Source organism: Piliocolobus tephrosceles, chromosome 12 (assembly GCF_002776525.5).
Source record: "Piliocolobus tephrosceles isolate RC106 chromosome 12, ASM277652v3, whole genome shotgun sequence".
In the NCBI taxonomy this organism is placed as follows: domain Eukaryota; kingdom Metazoa; phylum Chordata; class Mammalia; order Primates; family Cercopithecidae; genus Piliocolobus; species Piliocolobus tephrosceles.
Window position 1 is genome coordinate 52,704,553 of NC_045445.1, and position 26,304 is coordinate 52,730,856.

Sequence of the window (26,304 nt, forward strand, 5' to 3'; positions counted from 1 at the left end):
TCCTGTTAGAAGTGTCTGTTCTCTCCTGGATTTTTTTCCTGTGTATTTGTTTTGGGCATTGTCTTTTATAATGAAGGTGCTAACCAAGTAGCTGGTAATACTTGGCTGGCTGTTCATATTTAAGAGTGAGGCCTTAGGACCAGTGTGGTGGCTCATGCCTGTGATCCTAGCAGTTTGGGAGTGTGAGGTGGGTGGATCACTTGAGTTTAAGAGTTCAAGACCAGCCTGGGCAACGTGGCAAAACTCTGTCTTTACTAAAAATACAAAAAAATTAGATGGGGGTGGTGGCACTCACCTGTAGTCCCAGCTCCTTGCAGGGCTGAGACAGGGGGATTGCTTGAACCCAGCAGGTTGAGGCTGCAGTGAGCTGAGATGGTGCCACTGCACTCCAAACTGAGTGATAGAGCAAGACCCTGTGTCAAAAAAAAAAAAAAAAAAAAAAAGTAGTGAGGCTTTGACCAGTTAATAGTTCATCCTGAGTGGGTTTACTGATTCTTGGATATACTGCTGGTGATTGTGGACAAGTCTTCCATGTCTCTGTCTCTTGAGTTATTTTCTCTGCGGTTATTCAGTCCCTACAAAGAATTATATTCAAATCTGCCTGGCTGCTGGCCTTCTGGAATGAGGTATAGAAAGGGGCCCAGATCTCACACCATTAAGAATGCAGATTTATGCTGGGTGCCGTGGCTCACACCTGTAATCCCAGCACTTTGGTGGGCCGAGGCAGGCGGATCACAAGGTCAGGAGTTTGAGACTAGCCTGACCAACATGGTGAAACCCTATCTCTACTAAAACTACACAAATTAGCCAGGCGCAGAGGCAGGTGCCTGTAGTCCCAGATTCTCAGGAGGCTGAGGCAGGAGAATTGCTTGAACCCGGGAGGCGGAGGTTGCAGTGAGCCCAGTTTGTGCCACTGCACTCCAGTCTGGGCAACAGAGCGAGACTCCATCTCAAAAAAAAAAAAAAAAAAAGCAGATTTATATAGACTTTTCCTGCTTCCATCTCTCTACCACAATCAGTGTGCCTGGTATCTCCAAGTTCTGAACTTTGATGGGTTCAGTTTCTCCTGAGAAAAACATCTTCAGTCTCCTGGTAGAGGAAGATGGAAGTTTTTGGTACGATGAAGACATTTGCCAGTTTTTGTTTGTTTGAGACAGAGTCTCAATCTGTCGCCCAGTCTGGATGGACTGTAGTGGTGTGATCTTGGCTTACCGCAACTTCCACCTCCTGGGTTCAAGCGATTCTTGTGCCTCAGCCTCCCAAGTAGCTGGGACTATAGGCACGTGCCACTATGCCCAGCTAACTTTTGTATTTTTAGTAGGGATGGGGTTTCACCACGTTGGCCAGGCTGGTCTCAAACTCCTGATCTCAAATGATCCACCAGCCTCAGCCTCCCAGAGTGATGGGATTACTGGTGTGAGCCACTGCATCTGGCCAACATTTGCCAGTTTTGTGTCCAGACTTTTTAGCCAAACCCTGAGTTTAGTCATGCATCTTACCCCATCTCAGCTTCCTGCAGTATTTTGCACCTTTAAGTGTGAGCCTTACCAGGATTGTGTAGAGCAGATAAGCCTTTTGACTTACCAGATCCACCTCTGTGGTCACTCCAGATAGAGCTTCCTTCACCTTGCTAAGTCACTTGTCACTTCACTCTGCTGTCCATCTTCTGAGATTTTACTGAGTTTGCTTTTCTGTTGTCTTCTCTCCCATTATCTTTGTTCTTTCATTTATTTATTCAACAAGTAGTTTTGCACCCCTATAAGTGCAAGGCACTATTCTAGATGCTTAGGAGACAGTAATGAAGAAAATAAGTTCCCCTCCCTTGTGTAATTTAAATTTTAGTTGTAGGGGAGACAGATTTTTTTTAAAAAACAGTAAGTAAATCATATGATATGTTGAAAGTTGATAAGTGCCATGGGAAAAAATAGAGTAGGGAGGATAAGAAGTTTTGGGGGCTGGAGGAAGTATGGGTTATAATTTTATGTATTTATTTATTTATTAGAAAGAATCTTGCCCTGTCGCCAGGCTGGAGTGCAGTGGCATGATCTCAGCTCACTGCAACCTCCGCCTCCCAGGTTCAAGTGGTTCTCCTGCCACAGCTTCCCGAGTAGCTGGGACTACAGGTGCGTGCCACGATACCCAGCTAATTTTTGTATTTTTCATAGATATGAGGTTTCATCATGTTAGCCAGGATGGTCTCGATCTCTTTCTTAACCTTGTGATCCGCCTGCCTCGGCCTCCCAAAGTGCTGGGATTACAGGCGTGAGCCACTGCACCTGGCCCTTATTTATTTATTTATTTTCAGATGGAGTCTTGCTCTGTTAACCAGGCTGAAGTGCAGTGGCACAATCTTGGCTCACTGCAACCCCTGCCTCCTGGGTTCAAGTGATCCTCCTGCCTCAGCCTCCCAAATACCTGAGTTTACGGGGGCGTGTCCCCACATGCGAAATTTTTTTTTTTTTTTTGAAATGGGGTCTCACTCTGTCACCTAGGCTGGAATGCAGTGGCGTGATCTTGGCTCATTACAACCTCTGCCTCCCGAGTTTAAGCAATTCTCCTGCCTCAGCCTCCAGAGTAGCTGGGACTACAGGTGTGTGCCACCACACCTGGCTAATTTTTTTGTATTTTTAGTAGAGACGGGGTTTCACTATGTTAGCCGGGATGGTCTCAATCTCCTGACCTTGTGATCCGCCCGCCTCGGCCTCCCAAAGGGCTGGGATTACAGGTGTGACCAGCTAATTTTTTATATTCCTGATAGAGACGGGGCTTTCATTATGTTGGCCAGGTTGGTCTTGAGTTCCTGATCTCACGTGATCCACCCACCTCTGTCTCCCCAAGTGTTGTGTTTACAGGCATGAGCCACCACACCCAGCCTGGATTGTAATTTTAAATAGGGTCAAGGTAGGCCCCATTGAGAAAATGATATCTGAATAAAGCAATGATTCTCAACCGAGGGCAGTTTTGTCCTGCAGGAAACATTTGGCAGTGATGTCTGGAGACATATTTGGTTGTCATCACTGGGGCGTGGCCGGGTGGTGGTGTTTGCATCTACTGGGTAGGGGCTAGCAATGCTGTTGAACATCCTATAATGGCTGGACACAGTGGCACGCACATGTAGTTCCAGCTACTCACAAGGCTGAGGTGGTAGAGGATCGCTTGAGCCCAGGAATTTGAGGATGTAGTACACTATGATTGTACCTGTGAATAGCCACCATACTCCAGCCTGGGCAACATAGCAAGACCTCTGTCTCTAAAAAATGAAAGATCCTACAATGTATGGATCAGCCCCCTACAATAAAGCATTTTCTTTTCTTTTCTTTTCTTTTTTTTTTGAGATGGAGTCTTGCTCTGTCGCCAGGGTGGAGTGCAGTGGTGCGATCTTGGCTCACTGCAAGCTCCGCCTCCCAGGTTCACGCCATTCTCCTGCCTCAGCCTCCTGAGTAGCTGGGACTATAGGCGCCTGCCACCATGCCCAGCTAAGTTTTTGTATTTTTAGTAGAGACGGGGTTTCACCGTGTTAACCAGGATGGTCTCGATCTCCTGACTGTGTGATCTGCCCACCTCAGCCTCCCAAAGTGCTGGGATTACAGGCATGAACCACTGCACCTGGCCAATAAAGCGTTTTCTGCCCCCAAATGTCAGTAGTGCTGATGTTGAGAAACCCTGGAATAAGGACTTACAGGAAGTGAGGGTGTTAGCCATGCAAAGGTCTGAGGGAAAAACATTTTAGGCAAAAGAAAGAGCTTTGCAAAGACCTCAAGACGAGAGTGTGGCTGGCGTTTTGGAGGAACTGACAGTAGACCCAGGCAAATGAGAGGAAGAATAGTAGGAAATGAGGTGAGAGTTAATGGTAGTGACTTTGGTTTTTATTCTGTGTATTAGTCTGTTCTCACATTGCTGTAAAGAACTTCCTGAGACTGGGTACTTTATGAAGAAAAGAGGTTTAATTGACCCACAATTCCACATGCCTGGGGAAGCCTCAGGACACACTATCATGGTGGAGGGGGAAGCGAGCACATTTTACTATGGTGAAGCAGGAGACAGAAGAAGGGGGAAGTGCCACACACTTAACAAACAACCATATCCTGCGAGAACTCCATCACCAGAACAGCAAGGGGAAGTCTGCCCCCATAACTCACTCACCTTCCACCAGGCCACTCCCCCAACATGTGGGGATTACAATTCGAGATAAGATTTGGGTGGGGACATAGAGCCAAACCACATCATTCTGAATGAAATGGAGAACCGTCAGAGGTTTTGATGGGGTGAAGGAGGAATGTCATGATATGGTTTAATGATCACTCTGGTTGTTGTGTAGAGAATGGATTATTGGTGGGGGCATGGTTGGATAGAAGCAGGGAGACCAATTGAGGGAAGCTGTGCAGCAGTAATCCAGGTGAGAGATGATGTAGCCCGATCAGTAGTAACAGTGGAGATGGATATACATTGAGGCTAGAACAACAGGATTTCCTGATGGATTGAATGAGAGGTATAAGAGACAGAGAGAAGTGGCTGGGTGCAGTGGCTCACACTTGTAATCCCAGCACTTTGGGAGGCTGAGTTGGGCAGATCACCTGAGGTCAGGAGTTCAAGACCAGCCTGGCCAACATAGTAACATAGTGAAACCCCATCTCTACTAAAAATACAACAATTAGCTGGATGTGGTGGTGGGCACCTGTAATCCCAGCTACTGGGGAGGCTGAGGCAGGAGAATCGCTTGAATCCAGGAGGCGGAGGTTGCAGTGAGCCTAGACCATGCCATTGCACTCCAGCCTGGGTGAAAAGAGCGAGACTCTGTCTCAAAAAAATAAAGAGAAGTAAAAAATGGTTCCAACAAGGACATTTTTTGGAAGTAATGAATGTGCTTAGTACCTTAGCTGGTGGGGGTTGGTGTCCCAAGTATATGTATATGTCCAGGCTCATCAAAATGTATACATAAAAACAGGTGCAAATTTTATGTATCGATTATACCTTAATGTAAAAACATGAAAAAAATGGCCCCCGGTGTTTTGTGTGGAGCAAGTGGAAGGATGAAGTTACTGTCAACTGAGACTGAAAAGACTGGTACAGCAGATTTGGGTTGGAGGAGATGAGTAGTTCAGTTTTGGTCATGTTGTATTTGAGGTGCCTATTAAACATCTAAGTGGATATGTTAAGTAGTTAGTTGGCTATATTAGACTGGAGTTCAAGACAGAGAAATCCAGGAGTTGTTAGCATGTAGATGTCATTTAAAATTATGAGGCTGGCAAGACATCACCAAGGGAGTGAGAGTAGATAGAAAAGTGAAGAGGAACAGGGACCAATCCCTGGGGTACTCCCATTTTAAGAGGTTTGGAAGAAGAGGAAGAACCAGTAAAGGAGACTGAGAAGGGACAGTCAGTGAGGTTGTAAGAAACAGGAGTCGGTGGCTCACGCCTGTAATCCCAGCACTTTGGGAGGCCAAGGTGGGCCGATCACAAGGTCAGAAGATCAAGACTAGCCTGACCAATATGGTTAAACCCTGAAAAAACAAAAAACACGAAAATTAGCTGGGCTTGTTTGCACACGCCTGTAGTACCAACTATTCAGGAAGTTGAGGCAGGAGAATCGCTTGTACCTGGGAGGCAGAGGTTGCAGTGAGCCGAGATTGCACCACTGCACTGCAGCCTGGCAACAGAGTGAGACTCTGTCTCAAAAAAAAAAAAAAAAAAAAAAAAAGAAAGAAAGAAAGAAACAGGAGTAAGGTTTCCCTGGGAGCCAGAGGAAGAAAGTAAACAGAGAAGGAATGGCTTTTCACCTGTGCCCAATGCTTGCTGATAGGTCAAGGAAGTGAGGACTTAAAGTTAACCATTGGACTTCATAACAAGGAGGTCAGGGATGACCTTAATGTGAACTGTTTTCGCGGAGTAGTAGTGACCTGATTCAGCTGGGTGAGTAGAAGAATGGGAGGCAGTGAATAGGCTCAGTTCTTGTGATGAGTTTTATGACAAAGAGGAGCAGAGTTGGGGAATATAGGGTCAAGAAGATTCCTCTTTTTTTCTGCTTAAAATGGGAGAGTAAAAGCAATCTGATAGTATATTGATGAGAATGATCCAGTACGGAGCGAAGGCAATGATGGTACAGGAGAGAGAAGGGAGAATTGTTGGAAACAATGAACCTAAATAAGCTTATGCCTTTGTAATCCCTTTGTTTCATTTTAGTAGGATTTAGTAAGATTTTCATTTAGTAGGAGTTTTAGGTGGAATATTCTGTTTTTTTTAGGTGGAATATTCTGTTATTTTAACCAGAAGTTCCCTTTAATCTTACTACTTAGCTTAAGCATTCCCATATAAGAATAGGAGTTTCAGTTTCCATCTTACAATGAAGAAACCAAGGCCCTAGGTCATACAGGGGAGAAGCTGTACCTTCATATTTACCCATTATCCTTTAGTTCAAGCTCAGTTTTTCAATTACCATCCTTCCAGAGCCTATATGAATTTTTTTTTTTTTTTTTTGAGACAGAGTTTTGTTCTATCACCCAGGCTGGAGTGCTGTGGTGTGATCTCAGCTCGTTGCAACTTTCACCTCCTGGGTTCCAGCGATTCTCCTGCTCAGCCTCCTGAGTAGCTGAGATTACAGGTGTACGCCACCATGCCTGGCTGATTTTTGTATTTTTAGTAAAGAAGGAGTTTCACCATGTTGCCCAGGCCAGGCTGGTCTCGAACTCCTGACCTCAAGTGATCCACCCACCCACCTTGGCCTCCCAGAATGCTGGGATTATAGGCGAGAGCCACTGCACCAGGCTTTATATGATATTTGAATCTTGCTTCCAAAAAGCATTCCTTTCTAACCAGCCAGTAAACAACAGTTGAACTAGTCTTTCTTTCTTCTTTCCTCTCTGTCTCTTCTTTCTTTCCTTGCTTCCCTCCCTCCCTTTCTTCTCTCTCTCTCTGTCTCTCTTTCTTTCCCTCCCTCCCTTTCTTCCTCCTCCTTTCCTCTCCTCTTCTCTCCTCTTTTCTTTTCTTTTTCTTTTGATTGAGTCTCACTCTTGCCTAGGCTGGAGTGCAGTGGCACAATCTCAGCTCACTGCAACCTCCACCTCCCAGGTTCAAGCGATTCTTCCTCCTCAGCCTCCCAAGTAGCTGGGATTACAGGTGCCCGCCACCACACCTGGCTAAATTTTGTATTTTTAGTAGAGACGGGGTTTTGCCATGTTGGTCAGGCTGGTCTTGAACCCCTAACCTCAAATGATCTGCCCACCTCGGCCTCTCAAAGTGCTGGGATTACAGGCAGGAGGCATCACGCCCAGTGGAACTAGGCTTTCTTTAAATCACCAACCTTAAAATTTGAAAACTATGTTGAGTAAAAATCAAAGATATCTTATATGAAATTATAGCAAAAGTGATCAGGTACAACCTTAATTGATCTTACCTCTCAGGTAGCACTCTTTTGTGGTATAATTCCCCCTTTACTACATAATTTGTGGTTTGTTTGTAAATACAGTGGACCCAGAACACATGCATTATGAGAACAAAAGGACCTAGTAAATCAGATGGTGTTTCCTGTTATGGCAGCAATTGGCTTTTAGGATTTTTGAGATCATAACAACTAAATCAGGATTGCATTTGACTTGTATATACCAGGAGGAAATGGAGGATCTGACTAAGCTATAATATAGTTGGTGCTAGGTTATATGAAGAAATATAGAAATGATGTGCTTATATCAGGACATTAAAAGTAAGAGTGGAATCATAGCAGCTTAGTAATACATTAGGAATTCACAGAAAGGGAAGATTATTTTCCATAAATAAATTGAAGTTCTAAGTAAGAATACCTTTCCTGTTCAGTCATTCATACAATTTTTCAATAATATGTATTGAACACATATGTCAGACTAAGGAAACAACTCGCTTCATGGAGCTTACAGTTCGGAATGTAATTGATAGCATCCTCTGTAAAGTCACAGGGCAGGAATCATGATTCTTTCTTTTTTGTTTTTCTGAGACAGAGTCTCACTTTGTTGCCCAGGTTGGAGTGCAGTGGTAAGATCTCGGCTCACTGCAGCCTTGACCACCCGGGCTCAGGCCGTCCTCCCACTCCAGCTTCCCAAGTAGCTGGGGCTACAGGCATGTGTCACCATGCCTGGCTAATTTTTGTTGTTGTTGTTGTTTTGAGATGGAGTCTCTGTTGCCTAGGCTGGAGTGCAGTGGCATGATCTCGGCTCACTGCAACCTGCCTCCTGGGTTCAAGCAGTTCTCCTGCCTCAGCCTCCCGAGTAGCTGAGATTACAGGCGCCCACCCTGATGCCTGGCTAAATGTTGTATTTTTAGTAGAGACGGGGTTTTGCCATGTTGGCCCAGTTGGTCTCGAACTCCTGACCTCAAAGTGATCCACCTGCCTTGGCCTCCCAAAGTGCTGGGATTATAGGCTTGAGCCACTGCACCCAGCCTAAATTTTTTATTTTTTGTAGACGGGCCATGTTGTCCAGGTGGTCTTGAACTCCTGGACATAAGCGGTCCTCTCACGTTGGCCTCGCAAAGTGCTAGGATTACAGGTTTGAGCCACTGTGCCCGGTCAGTCATGTTTCTTATATCACTGTATTTGTCTGCAAGGGCTGCCATTACAAAATACGGCAGACTGAGTGGCTTAAAGAAATGTATTTCCTCCTTGTCTGGAAGCTAAAAGTCTAAGATCAGAGTCTCTGCTGGTTTGGTTTCTGCTGAGGCCTCTCTCCTTGGCTTGCATAGACACCTTCTTGCTGTGTCACATGGTCTTTTTCTTTGTGTACCCAACCTTGGTGTCTCTGTGTGTCCACATTTTCTCTTACAAGGACAGCAGGCATGGTGCGGTGGCTCACACCTGTAATCCCAGCACTTTGGGAGGCCGAGGTGGGAGGATCACCTGAAGTCAGGAGTTCGCGACCAGCCTGGCCAACATGGCGAAACCTTGTGTCTACTAAAAATACAAAAATTAGCAAGGCTAGGTGGTGGGCATCTGTGATCCCAGCTACTCAGGAGGCTGAGGCAGGAGAATTGCTTGAACCCGGGAGGCGGAGGTTGCAGTGAGCTGAGACCATGCGACTGCACTCCAGTCTGAGCAACAGAGTGAGACTCCGTCTCAAAAAAAAAAAAAAAAAAAGACATTAGTGAGATTGGATTAAGGCCTGCCTTAACTGCCTCATTTTAACTAAATCACTTCTTTAAAGGCCCTGTCTCAAAATGCAGACACATTTTGAGTACTGGTGGTTAAGGCTTCAATATAGGAGTTTTTGGGGGACACAGTGTAGCCGCAAACCATCACCTAGCATGAATAATCAGCTGTGAAACTTGCTAGTTTTGCTTGTGTAATAATTCGCTTCTCTTCCTAGTACTATGAAGTATTCCTTCGACAGTCTCCATTGGAGCCCTGCCTTGTATTTCATGAAGGTGGATACTGGCGTGAGCTCATAGTCCGCACCAATAGCCAAGGGCACACGATGGCTATCATCACTTTCCATCCCCAGAAATTAAGTCAGGTGAGCCTCACAAGATGTTAAGCAACCATCACTTTTACTACTACTACCTATTACTGTAATTGTTTTTTTTGAAGTTTCAGGGCATATAGCAGAAACTGTACATCCACAGAGTATTTGTGTTGATTGGGTAGAGGGGTTAGGGATGAGGAGAAGATGGCAAGGATACTATTTAACTATACTGCTCCCATAATCAAACCACAGAGACTGTGGCTAGGCTATGTGAGAACTCCCAAGTAATTTCACAAGAACTTTGCCCATGGTAGTAGTTGCTCTTCCAAATCCAAATGCCAATTCACAATAGAGACTGCAATGTCAGAGGATTTCATAACCCAAATAGTACTTTATATTTGTCATGCACTTGGTGCTTTCAAACATACCTGTGTTAAAACATTCCTATACTTATATGATCATCTCAACAAACTTGTAAGGTAGGCAGGAGGAGAGATATTGTCACCCTCATTTTACCCCTGAGGAAATGGAGGCATAGAAATACCCAAGGTTAAAGAATCAGTAAATAGCAAAGCTAGGATTTGAACCCAGGTCCTTTGATGCCTGGTGTTTTTAACCCTATTGTTCCTACACGGTTTATTGGCAATATATCTTGGTATCAAGCTAATACTTAGGCTCTCTGTAGTTACGTAAGAATTTTATTTTTTATTTTTATTTTTTGAGACAGCGTCTTGCTCTATTGCCCAGATTGGAGTGCAATGGTGCAATCATAGCTCACTGTAGCCTCAAACTCCTGGGCTCAAGCAATCTTCCTACCTCAGCCTCTTAAGTAACTGGGACTACAGGCATACGTCACCACACCTGGCTATTTTTTTTTTTTTTTTTGAGACAGTCTCGCTTCTTCGCCTAGGTTGGAGTGCAATGGCATGATCTCAGTTCACTGCAACCTCCGCCTCCCTGGTTCAAGCAGTTCTCCTGACTCAGCCTCCCGAGTAGCTGGGATTACAGGCACGTGCCAGCACACCTAGCTAATTTTTGTATTTTTAGTAGAGATGGAGTTTCACCATGTTGGCCAGGCTGGTCTCAAACTCCTGACCTCAACTGATCTGCCTGCCTTGGCCTTCCAGAGTGCTGGGATTACAGGTGTGAACCACCACTCCTGGCCTTTTTGATTTCTTGTAGAGACAGGATCTTGCTATGTTACCTAGGCTTGTCTTACACTCCTAGAGGCTCAAGCAGTCCTCCTACCTCAGCCTCTCAAAGTGCTGGGATTATAGGCATGAACCATCATGTCTGACCTGCTTTATGTTAAGTGTTATTTATAATAAGATTTGTGAAATGTCTTCGTGTCTGATTACTGCAGCGCTGATTACTATAGAGCTTAGGAGAAAATTTGTCAGAGATGAGTCTTTGCTTAACTGCTAATTTTGTGGTCTGGGCAGGAAGAGCTCCATGTTCAGAAGGAGGCTGTAAAGGAATTTTTCATCAGAGGTCCTGGAGCAGCCTGTGACTTGACCTCACTTTACTTCCAGGAAAGGTAAACCTGGGACAGCCAAATAGGCTGATGGCTTGCCAGACTCTTGGTTTATGGATTGCTGATGCAGGGTTGCTGATTGATGGTGGAGGATATTGGCTAAATGGTTCTGGCCCTTGTACACCAGCCGGGTCTGGGAACACAGGCCAGAATGTAGATGTGAGAGTGTCCACATGGACTTTCATCCCCTGACGGGGAAACCCTTGCAGAGCTCTCAGGGCCATGGCAGGGACTGTGTCTCCTAGCTGAGATGCTGGGGCCTCCCTGTCTACCCAACCACTAGGGATGTGATGGTCTGCCATTTCAAGATGCTTTCTTTTTTTTTTCTTTTTTTTCTGAGACTGAGTCTCGCTCTGTTACCCAGGCTGGAGGACAGTAGTGCAATCTTGGCTCACTGCAACCTCCACCTGCCGAGTTCAAGTGATTCTTCTACTGCAGCCTCCTGAGTAGCTGGGATTACAGGCATGTACCACCACACCTGGCTAATTTTTGGATTTTCAGTAGAGACGGGGTTTCACCATGTTGGCCAGGCTGGTCTCAAACTCCTGACCTTAGGTGATCCCCCCGCCTCGGCCTCCCAAAGTGCTGGGATTACAGGTGTGAGCCACCATGCACAGCTCAAGATGCTTTCTTCTTTTATTCTTTTCCAGTACCATGACCCGTTGTAGCCATCAGCAGTCTCCCTATCAGCTTCTGTTTGGGGAACCCTACATCTTTGAAGAACTTCTGAGCTTGAAGATCCGCATCTCTCCAGATGCCTTTTTCCAGATTAACACTGCTGGTGCAGAGATGCTGTATCGGACTGTGGGGGAGCTGACTGGAGTGAACTCTGACACCATCCTTCTTGATATCTGCTGTGGAACTGGCAAGTGGAAGCCCAGGGCAGAATCTGCATGCTGCTCAGCTCCCAGGGCCCTTGTAGCTTGCAGAGGTGGTTGGGGAGAGGTAGTGGTAGTGGTGCAGGCATAATCTTATTGGTCTAAAACCCTAAAATTGCAGCCAAGTGTGGTTGCTCATACGTGTTATCGCAACACTTTGTGAGGCAAGGCAGGAGGATTGGTTGAGCCCAGGAGTTAGAGACCAGCCTGGGCAACATAGTGAGACCCCATCTCTACAAAAAAATTAAAAATTAGCTGGGCATAGTGACATGAGCCTGTAGTCTTAGCTACTCAGGGGGCTGAGACAGGAGGATTGCTTTAGCCCGGGAGGTCGAGGCTGCAGTGAACTGTGTGCCATTGCACTCCAGCCTAGGCTACAGAGTGAGACCCTATTTAAAACAAACAAACAAACAAAGACAAAACAAAAAACAAACAAACTACCACACCCAAACCCTAAAATGCGGCCTCCTTCTTCTCTTTTACTTCTTCAGGTGTGATTGGCCTCTCTCTGGCTCAGCATACATCTCAGGTCCTCGGGATTGAATTGGTGGAGCAGGCAGTGGAGGATGCAAGATGGACTGCAGCCTTCAATGGTACACAGTTTATAGTCTGTGTAGAAATTAAGGGATGCAGTTGTTTCCGTGCTATGGAAAGAATTGTGTGGGAAAGGACAACTACTGTATCCCTGACCCACAGGGAGGAAGGGAGGGAATTCTGGAGTGGTCAGAATGGTTTTCTGGAATAGATCCTCATGGTTTTCTGGAATAGGTACCAATATCTAACGTTTTTCCTATCCAGAAGAGGAGCCTAAGGGAAGGTACATGTCTAGCTGATAGGAAGAAAAGTTGCAAAACTTTGGACAGAATAGAAGAATCTCCTTGACATTAGACTCATGAGGCCTTATAGCATAATACAATGGGTTTCAAACCTATATTTTCAGCAACAAAACCTTTTCTTCAAACACAGTCTTCTGTAAAACTGCAATATAGAAAATAGATCATCTTGCTCCCACTACTTCACCTCCAGAATGCTCCTGAGGCATTTGGTGAAAATGTCTGATATAGCAGGAAGAGCACTTGAGCAAAAGTCAAGATGAGAATCTTAGTATAGGTCTTTACATGCTATGTGAGTTGTAAAGTTGTAAAATAGCGGGCATGGTGGCTTACACCTGTAATTCCAGCACTTTGGGAGGCTGAGGCGGGTGGATCACAAGGTCAGGAGTTCAAGACCAGCCTGGCCAAGATGGTAAAACCCTGTCTCTACTAAAAATACAAAAATTAGCCGGTCGTGGTGGCAGGCGCCTGTAATCCAAGCTACTCGGGAGGGTGAGGCAGAGAATTGCTTGAACCCGGGAGGTGGAGGTTGTAGTGTGCCGAGATCGCGCCACTGCACTCCAGTCTGGGCAACAGAGCGAGACTCCATCTCAAGAGAAAAAAAAAGTGTAAACACTAGTTGCTCAAGCTGAAAGGCTTACTGAGATATTCCAAGGGAAAGTACTTTGGAAAAAATGAAGCGGGTCTGTCCAAAAACACTTCTTTCCTTGTTACTTGGAGTGATGCTAGATCCAAAGAGAAGATGGCAGAGCCCTTGGCTCCTGTGCATTTCTGTGAAGCTGAAGCTTTCCCCCACTGCTGGGCTTGAGTTATGTCATGTGGGCCTGTCTTCCATAGGCATCACCAACTCTGAATTTCACACTGGTCGAGCAGAGAAGATTTTGCCAGGGCTACTAAAGTCAAAGGAAGATAGACAGTCAATTGTTGCTGTGGTGAACCCAGCCCGTGCCGGACTGCGTAAGGATGAACAGCTATTTTGATGTTCCCAGTATTATCCACCAACTTTGGTTCTTCTTTTCCACACCATGCTACGGGTACTCCCAGTGGGCTGGCTCTGAACCTGTTTCCCCTCTATTTCTAATCAATCCTGAGTTCTGGTCAGTGGGAGGTTTGTGATAATAGAGACCATAGTAGTTAATTATACTAATAGCAAGGTGTTTCTTCCTTCAGATTACAAGGTGATTCAAGCCATTCGAAACTGCAGGGCCATCCGCACGCTAGTTTTTGTTTCCTGCAAGCTCCATGGTGAATCCACTAGGAATGTCATTGAGTAAGTCATGACTTCTGTTTAAAATTTTTTGTTCTGATTATCAAAGTCATTCATGCTGATCGTGCACACAGTTGAAAAGTGATTTGAGCTTTCAAGTCATGAGAAGTGTAAAGAAACAGAAACAAAAAAAATACCACCTTCAAGACTCAATTACAGGGCTGGGTCAGGAATGAGGCAAGTCAAGTACTTAGTTTGGGTGCAAAATTTAAGAATGTGTCAGCCGGGTGTGGTGGCTCACGCCTGTAATCCTAGCACTTTGGGAGGCCGAGGTGGGTGGATTGCCTGAGCTCAGGAATTCAAGACTAGCCTGGGCAATGCAGTGAAATCCCATGTCTACTATAAAAATACAGAAAATTAGCCAGGCATGGTTTGTACGCCTGTAATCCCAGCCACTTGGGAGGTTGAGACAGGAGAATCGCTTGAACCCGGGAGGCAGAGGTTGCAGTGAGCCAAGATCGTGCCATTGCACTCCAGCCTGGGCAACAGAGAGACTCCATCTCAAAAAAAAAAAAAAAATATGTTAAAAATCTCAGCAATCAAGATATTTTTTGTTTGTTTATTTCTATTCCACTACAGCTTTTTTTAATGGCTAAATTTTTAATGCAATATTTTCTTTTCTTTTGAGACAGTCTCACTCTGTCACCCAGGTTGAGCACAGTGGTACAGTCATGACTCATTGAAGTCTTGACCTCCTGGGCTCATGAGATCCTCCTGCCTCAGCCTCCCAAGTAGCTGAGACTACAGGTGCACACTACCACACCTGGCTAATTTTTAATTTTTTTTGTAGAGACAAGGTCTCACTATGTTGCCCAAGCTTGTCTCAAACTCCTGGGTGCAAGTGATCCTCCTGCGTCGGCCTACCAAAGTGCCTGGCTAAATTTTTCGATTTTTTTAATAGAGACAAAGTCTCACTATGTTGCCCAGGCTGGTCTTGAGCTCCTGTGCTCACGTGATCCTCCTGCCTTGGCCTCCCAAAGTGCTGAGATAACAGGCGTAAGCCACCATGTCTGGCCCAATATTTTCAAATATCAAAATTCATCCAAAATAATTCATGATGAACAAAATATTACATTTTTTTTTTTTTAAAAAGGTGGGAAAGGTGGGATCTGCCCTTCTACTTGTTGAACCCCGCCTCACTGCCTTACCTGAATTCTGGCTTCGGTTCCAATAAACCTTATAAAAGCAAGTGGCTAGCCTGTAGGCTGCTGTTCTCCGATTTGATATTCTAAAATATTGCATCAAAACATTCGATTACTGAGTTTTTTGGCACCCTATAAAATTTTGCACCCGATGGAAGTGCCTTTCACTTCACTCTAGTTCTGACCCTGGTCAGCTATTTTGATTTTTGAAATCTTTACATTTTGTAATCTTTTTCTCTCTCACTTTTTACTATAAGTAATATAATTTATTTGTAACATTGAAACAACATAGACAGGTATAAAGTACAGATTATATATTTGAATGAAACAAATGAGAATTAAAAATTATATAATCATTATATGTCAATGTATAAAAAACTAAGTGATTTGAACTTTCAAGTCATGAGCTAGAAAAAGAACAATAAACCCAAAGGAAACTGAAGGAAGAACTCGATAATGATTTTAAAAATCCATAAATTAACGACTTATAAAACAAAAAAAGCCTGTAGATTTGATGAGAAAGCAAGAAGGTGTTATTGGAAGAAAAAAATTAAATAAATAAGCCTAATCAACAATATTAAGGGGCAAAACACAAAAATATAGTCTTAAATGAGAAAGAGAGCATAACTATAGATAGGAAGAAATTTTTTTTTTCCCCCCGAGACGGAGTCTTGCTCTGTTGCCCAGGCTGGAGTGCAGTGGCGTGATCTTGGCTCACTGCAACCTCTGACTCTCGGGTTCAAGCAATTCTCCTACCTCAGCCTCCCGAGTAGCTGGAATTACAGGCATGTGCCACACACCTGGCTAATTTTTGTATTCTTAGTAGAGACAGGGTTTCACCATGTTGGCCAGGCTGGTCTTGAACTTCTGACCTCATGACCCACCCGCCTTGGCCTCCCAAAGTGCTGGGATTACAGGCGTGAAAAACTGCGCCTGGCCCAATAGGAAGAAATTTTTTAAAATTAAAAGAAAATATTTCTGAGTGCAGTGACTCAGGTCTGTAATCCCAGCACTTTGGGAGGAGGTGGTGGGCGGATCACCTGAGTAATCCCAGCTGCTCGGGGGGCTGAGGCAGGAGAACTGCTTGAACCCGGGGAGGCAGAGGTTGCAGTGAGCTGAGACTGTGCCATTGCACTCCAGCCTAGGCAACAAGAGCGAAACTCCATCTCAAAAAAAAAAAAAAACCACGAAAATTAGCTGGGCGTAGTGGTACGTGCCTGTAATCCCAGCTACTTGGGTAGCTAAGGCATGAGAATGGCTTGAATCCAGGAGGTCAAGGCTGCAGTAAGCCAAGATCACGCCACTGTACTCCAGCCTGGGTGACAGAGTGAGGCCCTGTCTGAAAAAAAAAAAAAAAAAAAAAAAAAAAAAAAAAAATCAAAATTTGAAAAGACGTTTTGTGCTACGAATACCATTGAGAAAGGTGAAAGACAAGCCACAGAATAGGTGAAACTATTTGCAAATCATTCATAAGGGACTGGTATTCGGAAGCCAGACATAAAAGGCCACACATTATATCATTCCATTTATAGAAACTATCTAGAATAGGCAAATCTGTAGACACAGAAAGTAGATAGGTAGTTGCCTTGGTCTGGGGGTGGGGCTTTGGAGATTAAATGGGGCATGATTGCTAACGGGTGTTTGGTATCTTCTTGAACTAATGAAATGTTCTGAAATTGATTGTAGTGATAGATGCATAACTGTGTGAATATACTAAAAACCAGTGAACTGTGTAAATGGGTGAGCTGTGTGGTGTGTGAATTATTTGTTTTTTGTTTTGTTTTTTGAGACTGAATCTCACTCTGTCACCCAGGTTGGAGTGCAGTGGCATGGATTTTGGCTCACTGCAACCTCCACCTCCCTGGTTCAAGCAATCCTCCTGCCTCAGCTTCCCATGTAGCTGGGATTACAGGCGCCCACCACCACGCCTGGCTAATTTTTGTATTTTTAGTAGAGACAGGGTTTCAGGCTGTTGGCCAGGCTGGTCTCAAACTCCTGACCTCAGATGGTCTGCCCGCCTTGGCCTCCCAAAGTGTTGGGATTACAGGCGTGAGCCACTGTGCCCGGCATGGTATGCAAATTAATAAGACTATTGAAAAAAATCATTAATTTATGCATGATGAAAAGCACTGTAGGCAAAGACAGGAGACAGCATACAAACTGGAAAAAAATTTGCAGTTCACATCACAAAGACTTTTTTCCTTAATCTAAGAAACTCCTAGAAATTGGTAAGCCGAGACTGCACCACTATACTCTAGCAGCCAATAGAAAAATGAACCGAGGATATGAAAAGGCAGTATTATAAAGGTATTTACAAAATACGAGAGGATGCTGTCTCTCTCATAATGATAGAAATGCAAAGACTTGGAATCAACCCAAATGTCCATCAGTGACAGACTGGATTAAGAAAATGTGGCACATATACACCATGGAATACTATGCAGCCATAAAAAAGGATGAGTTTGCGTCCTTTGTAGAGACATGGATGCAGCTGGAAACCATCATTCTTAGCAAATTATCACAAGAAGAGAAAACCAAACACCGCATGTTCTCACTCATAAGTGGGAACTGAACAATGAGCTCACTTGGACTCGGGAAGGGGAACATCACACACTGGGGCCTATCATGGGGAGGGGGGAGGGATTGCATTGGGGAGTTATACCTGATATAAATGATGAATTGATGGGTGCTGACGAGTTGATGGGTGCAGCACACCAACATGGCACATGTATACATATGTAACCTGCACGTTATGCACATGTACCCTAGAACTTAAAGTATAATAAAAAATAAAAAATAAAAAAAAAAAAGAAATGCAAATTAGAAGTACCCTGAGATACTTCTTTTTATACCTCAGATTGACAAAAGTACAAAAGCTTGATAATGCACTATTGGTAATAATAAGGGAAAATAATTCTAAAAAAATGAGTTGTGTAAATTGAGTACTAATCCTATGTAAATTGGTACTATCCCTATGGAGGGAAATTTAGTAATATAGATTAAAATGACAAATGTATATATACCCTTTCACATGGTAATTCCATTCCTGAGGTTTTATCCTATAGATATACTCACACACATAAAATGACATATATACAAAGTTAGTCATTGCAATATTTAACAGGAAAAGTTGAAATACTCCCAAAGTCCATTAGTGGGGAACTGGTTAAATCAACTATGCCACATCCATTCAATAAAACACTACACTGCTATAAAAAATGCAGATATTCTCTATGTTCTGATAATAGATCTCTAAGGCATTTAAAAAAAATAATAGCTTTATTGAGATACAACTCATATATCATACAATTCAACTTTTTTTTCCCAAAGAGTTGAGGTTTTGCTGTGTTGCTCAAGCTGGCCTTGAACTTTTAGGCTCAAGCAGTCCTCCCGTGTCAACCTCCTAGTAGCTGGGACTATAGGCTATAGGCTATAGTACTGCCCCCGCGTACTTCACCCATTTAAAGTGTACAATTTGGCAATCCCAGCACTTTGGGAGGCGGAGGCGGGCAGATCGCTTGAGCCCAGGAGTTCGAGACCAGCCTGGGCAACATGGTGAAACCCTGTCTCTACTAAAAATACAAAAATTAGCCGGGTGTGGTAACATGCCTATAGTTCCAGCTACTTGGGAGGCTGAGGTGGGTGGATTGCTTGAGCCTCGGGGATTCAAGGCTGCATGCAGTGAGCTGTGATCACTTAACTTCACTCCAGCCTGGGCAATACAGGGAAATCCTGTTTCAATTAAAAAAAAAAAGTCAGTATGTGCATATGGTAGAAAAAAATTCAAATACACCAGACACAGTGACTCATGCGTGTATTCCCAGCTACTTAGGAGGGAGAGTTGGGAAGATCACTTGAGTCTAGTAGTTCAAGGCTGCAATGAGCTCTGATTGTACCACTGCACTCCAGCCTTGGTGATAGAGTGAGACCCCATCTCTAAAACAGTAAAAAAAGAGAGAGAGAGAGAAAATTCAAATAATACAAAAGAATATAGGGTAAAATGAGTTTCTTACTCATGATCCCTAGTCTTTCAGATGTCACCACTCTGAGCAGTTTCTTGTGTGGACTACCAGAGATATTCTGTGACACTACAAGCATGAGTGCATGTGTGTGCACATGTATGTGTGTACATACTATCTCTCCTCTTAAACAAGTAGAAGCAAACTATAAGCACTATTCTACATGATGCTTTTTTAGGGGGGAAGGTGGGGGGGATGGAGTCTTGCTCTGTTGCCCAGGCTGGAGTGCAGTGGTGCAATCACAGTTCCCTGCAGCCTTGACCTCCTGGGCTCAAGCAATCCTTCCATCTCAGCCTCCTAAGTAGCTGAGACTAAATAAGTAGTCTCATTTGCAGGAGTGCAGTGGCATGGTCTCGGCTCACTACAGCCTCCACCTCCCAGATTCAAGCGATTCTCCTGCCTCAGCCTCCTGAGTAGCTGGGATTACAGGTATGTGCCACCACGCCCAGCCAATTTTTGTATTTTTAGTAGAGACAGGGTTTCACCTTGTTGGCCAGGCTGGTCTTGAACTCCTGACCTCAGGTGATCCACCCACCTTGGCCTCCCAAAGTGTTAGGATTACAGATGTGAGCCACCACGCTCAGCCTTCATGACATTTTCCAATTAGTTATTGCCAATCTGGTGTACAGCTACCTTGCTCTATTATTAGTTTTATTCATTTTTTAGTTGGTTCTCACATTGTTGTGGCAGCTGACCATATGATCACCATGTATAAAAATAATTCTGTCCCTCTCCTTCTAATACTCATTTTTTCCTTTTGCTTATTATATTGGATAAGAAAATGTTCCATTGTAGATGTGATAGGGAATATTTTTGTTGTGTATTTGATTATAATGGGACAATGCTATCTAAACTACGATCTTGTGTCACATAATAACATTTCAGTCAGCAATGGACTGCATATATGATGTTGGTCCCATAAGATTATAATGGAGCTGACAGGGCACGATGGCTCACGCCTGTAATCCCAGCCCTTCAGAAGGCTGAGGTGGCCGGGTTACTTGAGGTCAGGAGTTTAAGACCAGCCTGGCCAACATGGTGAAACCCCATCTCTACTAAAATACAAAAATTAGCCGGGTGTGGTGGTCATGTGTGCCTGTAATCCCAGCTATTTGGGAGACTGAGGCAGGAGAATCGCTTGAATCCAGGAGGCGGAGGTTGCAATGAGACAAGATTGTGCCACTGTACTCCAGCCTGGGTGATAGAGCAAGACTCCGTCTCAAAAAAAAAAAAAAAAAAAAAAAAATTATAATGGCGCTGAAAAATTCCTATGGCCTAGTGACATCATAGCTGTTGTAACGTTTAGCACATGTAACGTTTACTTACATGTTTGTGGTCATGCTGGTGTAAACAAATTTATTGTGCTGTCAGTAGGTTTGTTTACCTCAGCATCACCACTTATAAAATTAAGTACGTGTAGTTATCTATAGTACATAATACTTGATAATAAATGACTGTGTTACTGGTTTATATACTTACTATACTGTACTTTTATTATTTTAGCAGATACTCCTTCTACTTATTTTTTTAAAGTTAACTGTAAAACAGCCTCAGGCAGATCCTTCAGGAGGTATTCCAGAAGAAGGCATTGTTATCACAGGAGATGACAGCTCCATGTATGTTATTGCCCCTGAAGACCTTCTAGTGGGACGAGATGTGGAGGTGCAAAACAGTGATACTGATGATCCTGTCCCAGGCTAGAGTACAGTGGTGTGATCTCAGCTCACTGCAACCTCTATCTCCTGGGCTCAAGCCATCCTCCCGCCTCAGCCTCCTGAGTAGCTGGCACTACAGGTGCGAGCCACCATGCCCAGCTAGTTTTTGTGTTTTTTGTAGAGGACAGGGTTTTGTCATGTGGCCCCAGCTGGTCTCGAACTCCTGAGCTCAAGCAGTCCTCTCACCTCAGCCTTCCAAAGTGCTGGGATTTCAGGCATGAGCCAGCATGTCTGGACCTTATTTTATTTATTTTTTATTTTTTGGTAAAGACAGAGTCTTGCTATGCTGCCCAGGCTGGTATTGAATTCCTGGTTTCAAGTGATCCTCTGGCCTCAGCCCCCAGAGTAGCTAGAAGTACAGGCATGTACTACCACACCCAACTAATTTTAAAATCAGTTAAAATTAAAATTTTGTAGAGATGGGGTCTCACAATGCTGTCCAGGTTGACCAGTTTTTCTACTATATTTTTACAGTACTTTTTAATGTTTAGATACATAAATACTTACCACTGTGTTACAGTTGTCTACAGTATTCAGTACAGTAACATGCTGTACAGATTTGTAGCTGAGGAGAAATAGGCTATAGCGTATAGTCTAGATGTGTAGTAGGCTCTGTCATCTAGATATGTGTAAGTATGCTGTATTATGTTCACACAATGAAAAAATTGCCTAACGATGCAATTTTCAGAATGTACCCCCACTGTTAAGTGATGCATGACTGTGTTGAATGTTATCCAGGCAAACAAATACTCTTCTACTTTGCTGGTTTGGATGTAAAGTGGTACAACCCTTTTTAGAACAGTTTGGTGGTTATGTATCTTAAGGCCTTATAAACATACAGGCTCTTCAGCTCCAACCAAATATGTATTGAACCCTTATTCTGTGTCACATACTGGGAACACAGAAATGAATATTAAGCAGTGTTTACTTCATTTCTACCCTTAAAAAGATTATACTTCAGTAAGGAAGATGGTGAAGAAAAACAGTTATATTCAATAAGATAAATGCTGTATAAGAGAAACACAGGGGGCCTGTGGGAACACAGTGGAAGGGCCTCTATTTTAAGCAATTGTATTCCTGTGGGTTCTTCCTTTTATTCCTGGGAACTGATGCTATGTTCTGTTTCTACAGGCTGTGCTGTCCTCCAGACCCTGCTAAGAAGCTCTTAGGCGAGCCCTTTGTCCTGCAGCAAGCTGTCCCTGTGGATTTGTTCCCCCACACCCCACACTGTGAGCTGGTGCTCCTCTTCACTCGATAAGCAGCCTCCTAGAAGACTGCAGGCTATTGTTAAGGCTGAAGTTTCAGAAACTTTCAGGTTTGGCATATTGCTACATTGCAGACCCTGGGAGCATTACAGTGGAAACCAACCTTTGGTTTGTGAATAGGAAGAATGTAGTAGGCCTCTGGTCTGAGGCAGACTTTTTTTTTTTTTGAGATAGAGTCTCATTCTTGCCCAGGCTGAGTGTCGTGGCATGATCTTGGCTCACTGCAACCTCCGCCTCCCGGGTTCAAGTGATTCTCGTGCCTCAGCTTCCCCAGTAGCTAGGATTACAGGTGCGTGCCACCATGCCTGGCTAAGTTTTGTATTTTTAGTAGAGACGGGGTTTCACCATGTTGGCCAGGCTGGTCCCAAACTTCTGACCTCAAGTGATCCACCCGCCTTGGCCTCCCAAAGTACTGGGATTATGAGCGTGAGCCACCGCACCCTCTCAAGGCAGATTTAACCTTAGTTTTCAGATTCCCTTTCAATCATACCCGTTTGCTTGGGTTTGACCACCCCCCACTCCTGGTTCTGTACTGTTTCTTCCTATTGCTGTCAGCCTTGGTTTTAGTTTATAGTCTTGTCTCCTCCCTTTGATTCTGCTTATGGTGTGGACAAATGACCTTTTTTTAGCAGCTGGTAATAATTTTACATTGACTGGAGCCTGTGCATTTGCTCAGAGATGCTACAATTTTTAGATATTTCTAAGACTTCTGGATTCATGAGGTAGTTAAGGATTAAAACCAGACACAGTCGAGGTTTTTTAAAGCAGAGTAAGCCATGAAGTGAATACCGGGTGACTGAGTGATCATTAGATGAGATTAATTCTTTCGGGTTTTCTCGGTTTTAAGGCATCTCAAATGCCCCTTGAAAATGTAGTTATCACTGGTGGTGGGCACCTGTAATCCCAGCTATTTGGGAGGCTGAGGCAGGATAATTGCTTGAACCTGGGAGGTGGAGGTTGCAGTGAGCCGAAATCACACCACTGCACTCCAGCCTGGGTGACAGAGCAAGACACCATCTCAAAAAAACGAAAAGAAAATGTAGTTGTCCCTAGGAGCAATAGCACCAATTAACTCTCACCAATGGAGGAAGAATTGGTTATTGGAGAGACCCTAAGGGAAAGGAGATTTTCAAAAAGACTGAATACCTATAACTGTGCTGTGTAGTGTGGAGGCAAAAGCTCCAAAATCTAATATAGCATAATAAACTGGATATTGAAAACTGACTATATTTAACATTCTCTAGTCCATGATTTCATCAACTCTGGAATTGTTCTTGGGTACTTGCCCAACAATTTAGATTATGTTTTGATAATCTAAAGGCCTAAGGATGTGTCATTTAGTAAGCGTTGTCTGATTCACAAAGTGATACCTGGTTAACTGGTATTTTTAATTCTTCTTAATCAAACATTCTAGAGAAGCCTCCTTCTTAGAAAAATATGACTGTTAAAGCTACTATATAATGTTTTCTATTCTTTTTTTAGATGGTGGGTCAGGTATAGCCAGAAGAGGAGACACAGGAGAGGCTCAGGAAAACAAAGTCTATTATGCTCACAGGTCCTAGACACAGGAGACATATTATGCCACATAGGGCTACATGGGAAAGACACCAGGGTAGGCAGGAGGCAGGAGGCAGAAGACAGAAGAGGGGAAGGTTTAGGCCACTGCCGTTACTTGAGTTTCCTTGGGAAAGGCAATGCAGGGCAGAGTGAACAGTTTAGGATTGGCTACTTTGAATAAGGTATAGGGGTGCTCCCTAGTTGTCTGGTGCCTGGCCATGGGGTGATTAGGACACTGGAATGTTGTCTCTTGGGGTGTGCATGCCAGGTAGAGGGAATATAGCTCTGAATTGGTTAGCTCTAAGAATTATCTAGCCCAAGGAGGAGCAGCCAGAAAGATTTATTTTATTTTTATTTTTTGAGATGGAGCCTCACTCTGTCACACAGGATGGAGTGCAATGGCGTGATCTCAGCTCACTGCAACCTCCGCCTCCCGGTTCAAGCGATTCCTCTGCCTCAGCCTCCTGAGTAGCTGGGATTACAGGCGCCCACCACCATGCCCAGCTAATTTTTGTATTTTTAGTAGAGACGGAGTTTCACCATGTTGGTCAGACTGGTCTCGAACTCTTGACCTCAGGTGATCCACCTGCCTCAGCCTCCCAAAGTTGGTTTATGGTAGTCGCATAAATTTTTTCATTTCCTTATTTTTTAATTTTATGCAATGAGTTATATTATTTTTATAACTGAAATTTTCAAAACATTTTTTCCATTTATTTTCTGTATCAGCAAATGGCAATACCATCTCTATCAATCACTTAAACCAGAAAACAGAGTTCCTTTTCATTCCTGTATCCAACTACCTATAAGGTAACTTCCTCTTGGATATCTTCTAGATTCTTCAAACTCAGTAATCTAATGTTGAATGCTTTCCATCTTTCCCCTAAACGTGTTCTTCCTCCTCTATTCTCAGTCTTTATGAATATAACAATTTACTCAGTCACCCAAGCCAGAGCCTGGAAATGATTTCTGAATCCTTCTCCTGTACTATTTGCTCCATCCAATTTTTCACGAAGTCGCCACCCCCGCAGGCTTCCATCATCTCTCTCCAGATTATTGCTGCAATAGTCATCTTCCCAACTGTTGCTGCTTGTATTCACTCTTGCCCCAGTTCATTCTAGCACCATGGCACACACCTGAAATACCAGCTACTGTGGAGGCTGAGGCTGGAGGATTGCTTGAACCCAGGAGTTCAAGACCAGCCTGGACAATATAGCAAGACCCTATCTCTTAAGAAAAAATGCAAATCTCATGTTTCTCCATTACTTAAAATCTGTCATTGGCTTCCTGTTGCTTTTCTTTTATTTAGTTAGTTATTTTGAGACAGGGTCTCAGTCTGTCACCCAGGCTGGAGTGCAGTGGTGCAATCTCAGCTCACTGCAACCTCCGCCTCCTGGGTTCAAGCGATTCTCGTGCCTCAACCTCCCAAGTAGCTGGGATAACAAGTGTGTGTCATCATGCCTGGCTCTTTTTTTTTTTATTTTTATTTTTTATTTTTAGTAGAGACAGGGTTTCACCTTGTTGACCAGGCTGGCCTTGAACTGCTGACCTCAAATGATCCACCCACCTCGGCCTCCCAAAATGCTGGGATTACAGGCGTGAGCCACTGCACCCAGCCAACTTTCTATTGCTTTTAAAATAAAGTCCAACATTATTGATGAAGCTCAAAGGCCACTTCATAATCCGAAGAACTCCATTTCTCTAGATATATTGGATTACTTTCCCTGAAAAGCAGAAAGTTCTTTCATTCTGGTCCTTTTCACATTCTGTTTCCTCAGCTTGCAGTATTCTTTTCCCTAACTCTTCTGACTTGACTTTACTCACCTTTCTGTTTTTAACTTAAATATTCCTCCCTGAAGGAATATTTAATGAATAAATATAGGATTGGCTATGGCAAATCAACTTCCTCATAATTTTGTTACTTGTTTATGGTTATACCCTCAGAGATATTGTGGGTTTGGTTCCAGATTGCCACAACATAGTGAATATCTCAATAAAGCAAGTAACATGAATTTTATGGTTTCCCAGTGCATATAAACATTGCTTATACTATAGTCTATTAAGTGTGCAATATCATTACATCTAAAAAACCAGTGTATGTACCTCAATTAAAGTGTACTTTATTGCTTTAAAAATGCTAAAAATCATCTGAGTCTTCAGTGAGTCATATATATATATATTTTTTTTTTGTTAAGACAGGGTCTTGCTTTGTTACCCAGGCTGTAGTGCAATAGCGCTATCATGGCTCACTGCCACCTTGAACTCCTGGGCTCAAGGGATCCTCCTATCTCAGCCTCCCAAGTAGCTGGTACTACATGTGTTTGCCACCATGCCTGACTATTTTTAAATTTTTCTGTAGTGATGAGATCTCACCATCTTGCTCCGGCTGGTCTCAAACTCCTAGGCTCAAGCAGTCCTCCCAGCTTGGCCTCCCAAAGTGCTGGGATTACAGGCATGAGCCACCGCGCCCGGCCAACTCTTCATCTTTAGATGAAGATACTTCATCTATCTGTATAAGGTATACAGATACATGTATACCTTATATATCTATCTTCTAAGCATAAGGACATTTTTCTACATAACCATAATATGAGTTCAACTAAGAAAATTAGCAGTACCTCACTAATCTTCACTAATGTCATCTAATGTAGTCCAGTGCTTCTTGAGGTGTGATCT

The 26,304-nt window shown here is 43.7% G+C and overlaps 1 protein-coding gene across 4 annotated transcripts in view; it reads left to right on the forward strand.

Annotated features, from left to right (window-relative positions):
- The window catches only part of TRMT2B (tRNA methyltransferase 2 homolog B), a 109,646-nt gene that overhangs the window by 19,499 nt on the left and 63,843 nt on the right, over positions 1 to 26,304 (forward strand). For 3 of the 4 annotated variants that reach the window (XM_023202866.1, XM_023202868.1, XM_023202869.1), the window contains 7 exons: positions 9,326 to 9,472; positions 10,864 to 10,958; positions 11,606 to 11,820; positions 12,325 to 12,426; positions 13,504 to 13,623; positions 13,837 to 13,936; positions 21,941 to 23,300. In XM_023202866.1, coding sequence (XP_023058634.1) covers positions 9,326 to 9,472; positions 10,864 to 10,958; positions 11,606 to 11,820; positions 12,325 to 12,426; positions 13,504 to 13,623; positions 13,837 to 13,936; positions 21,941 to 22,067 — 906 coding nt within the window. In that variant the 3' untranslated portion in view covers positions 22,068 to 23,300. Of the gene's footprint in view, positions 1 to 9,325; positions 9,473 to 10,863; positions 10,959 to 11,605; positions 11,821 to 12,324; positions 12,427 to 13,503; positions 13,624 to 13,836; positions 13,937 to 21,940; positions 23,301 to 26,304 lie in introns of those variants that run through there. The other variant, XR_002729755.3, reaches the window with a different exon arrangement.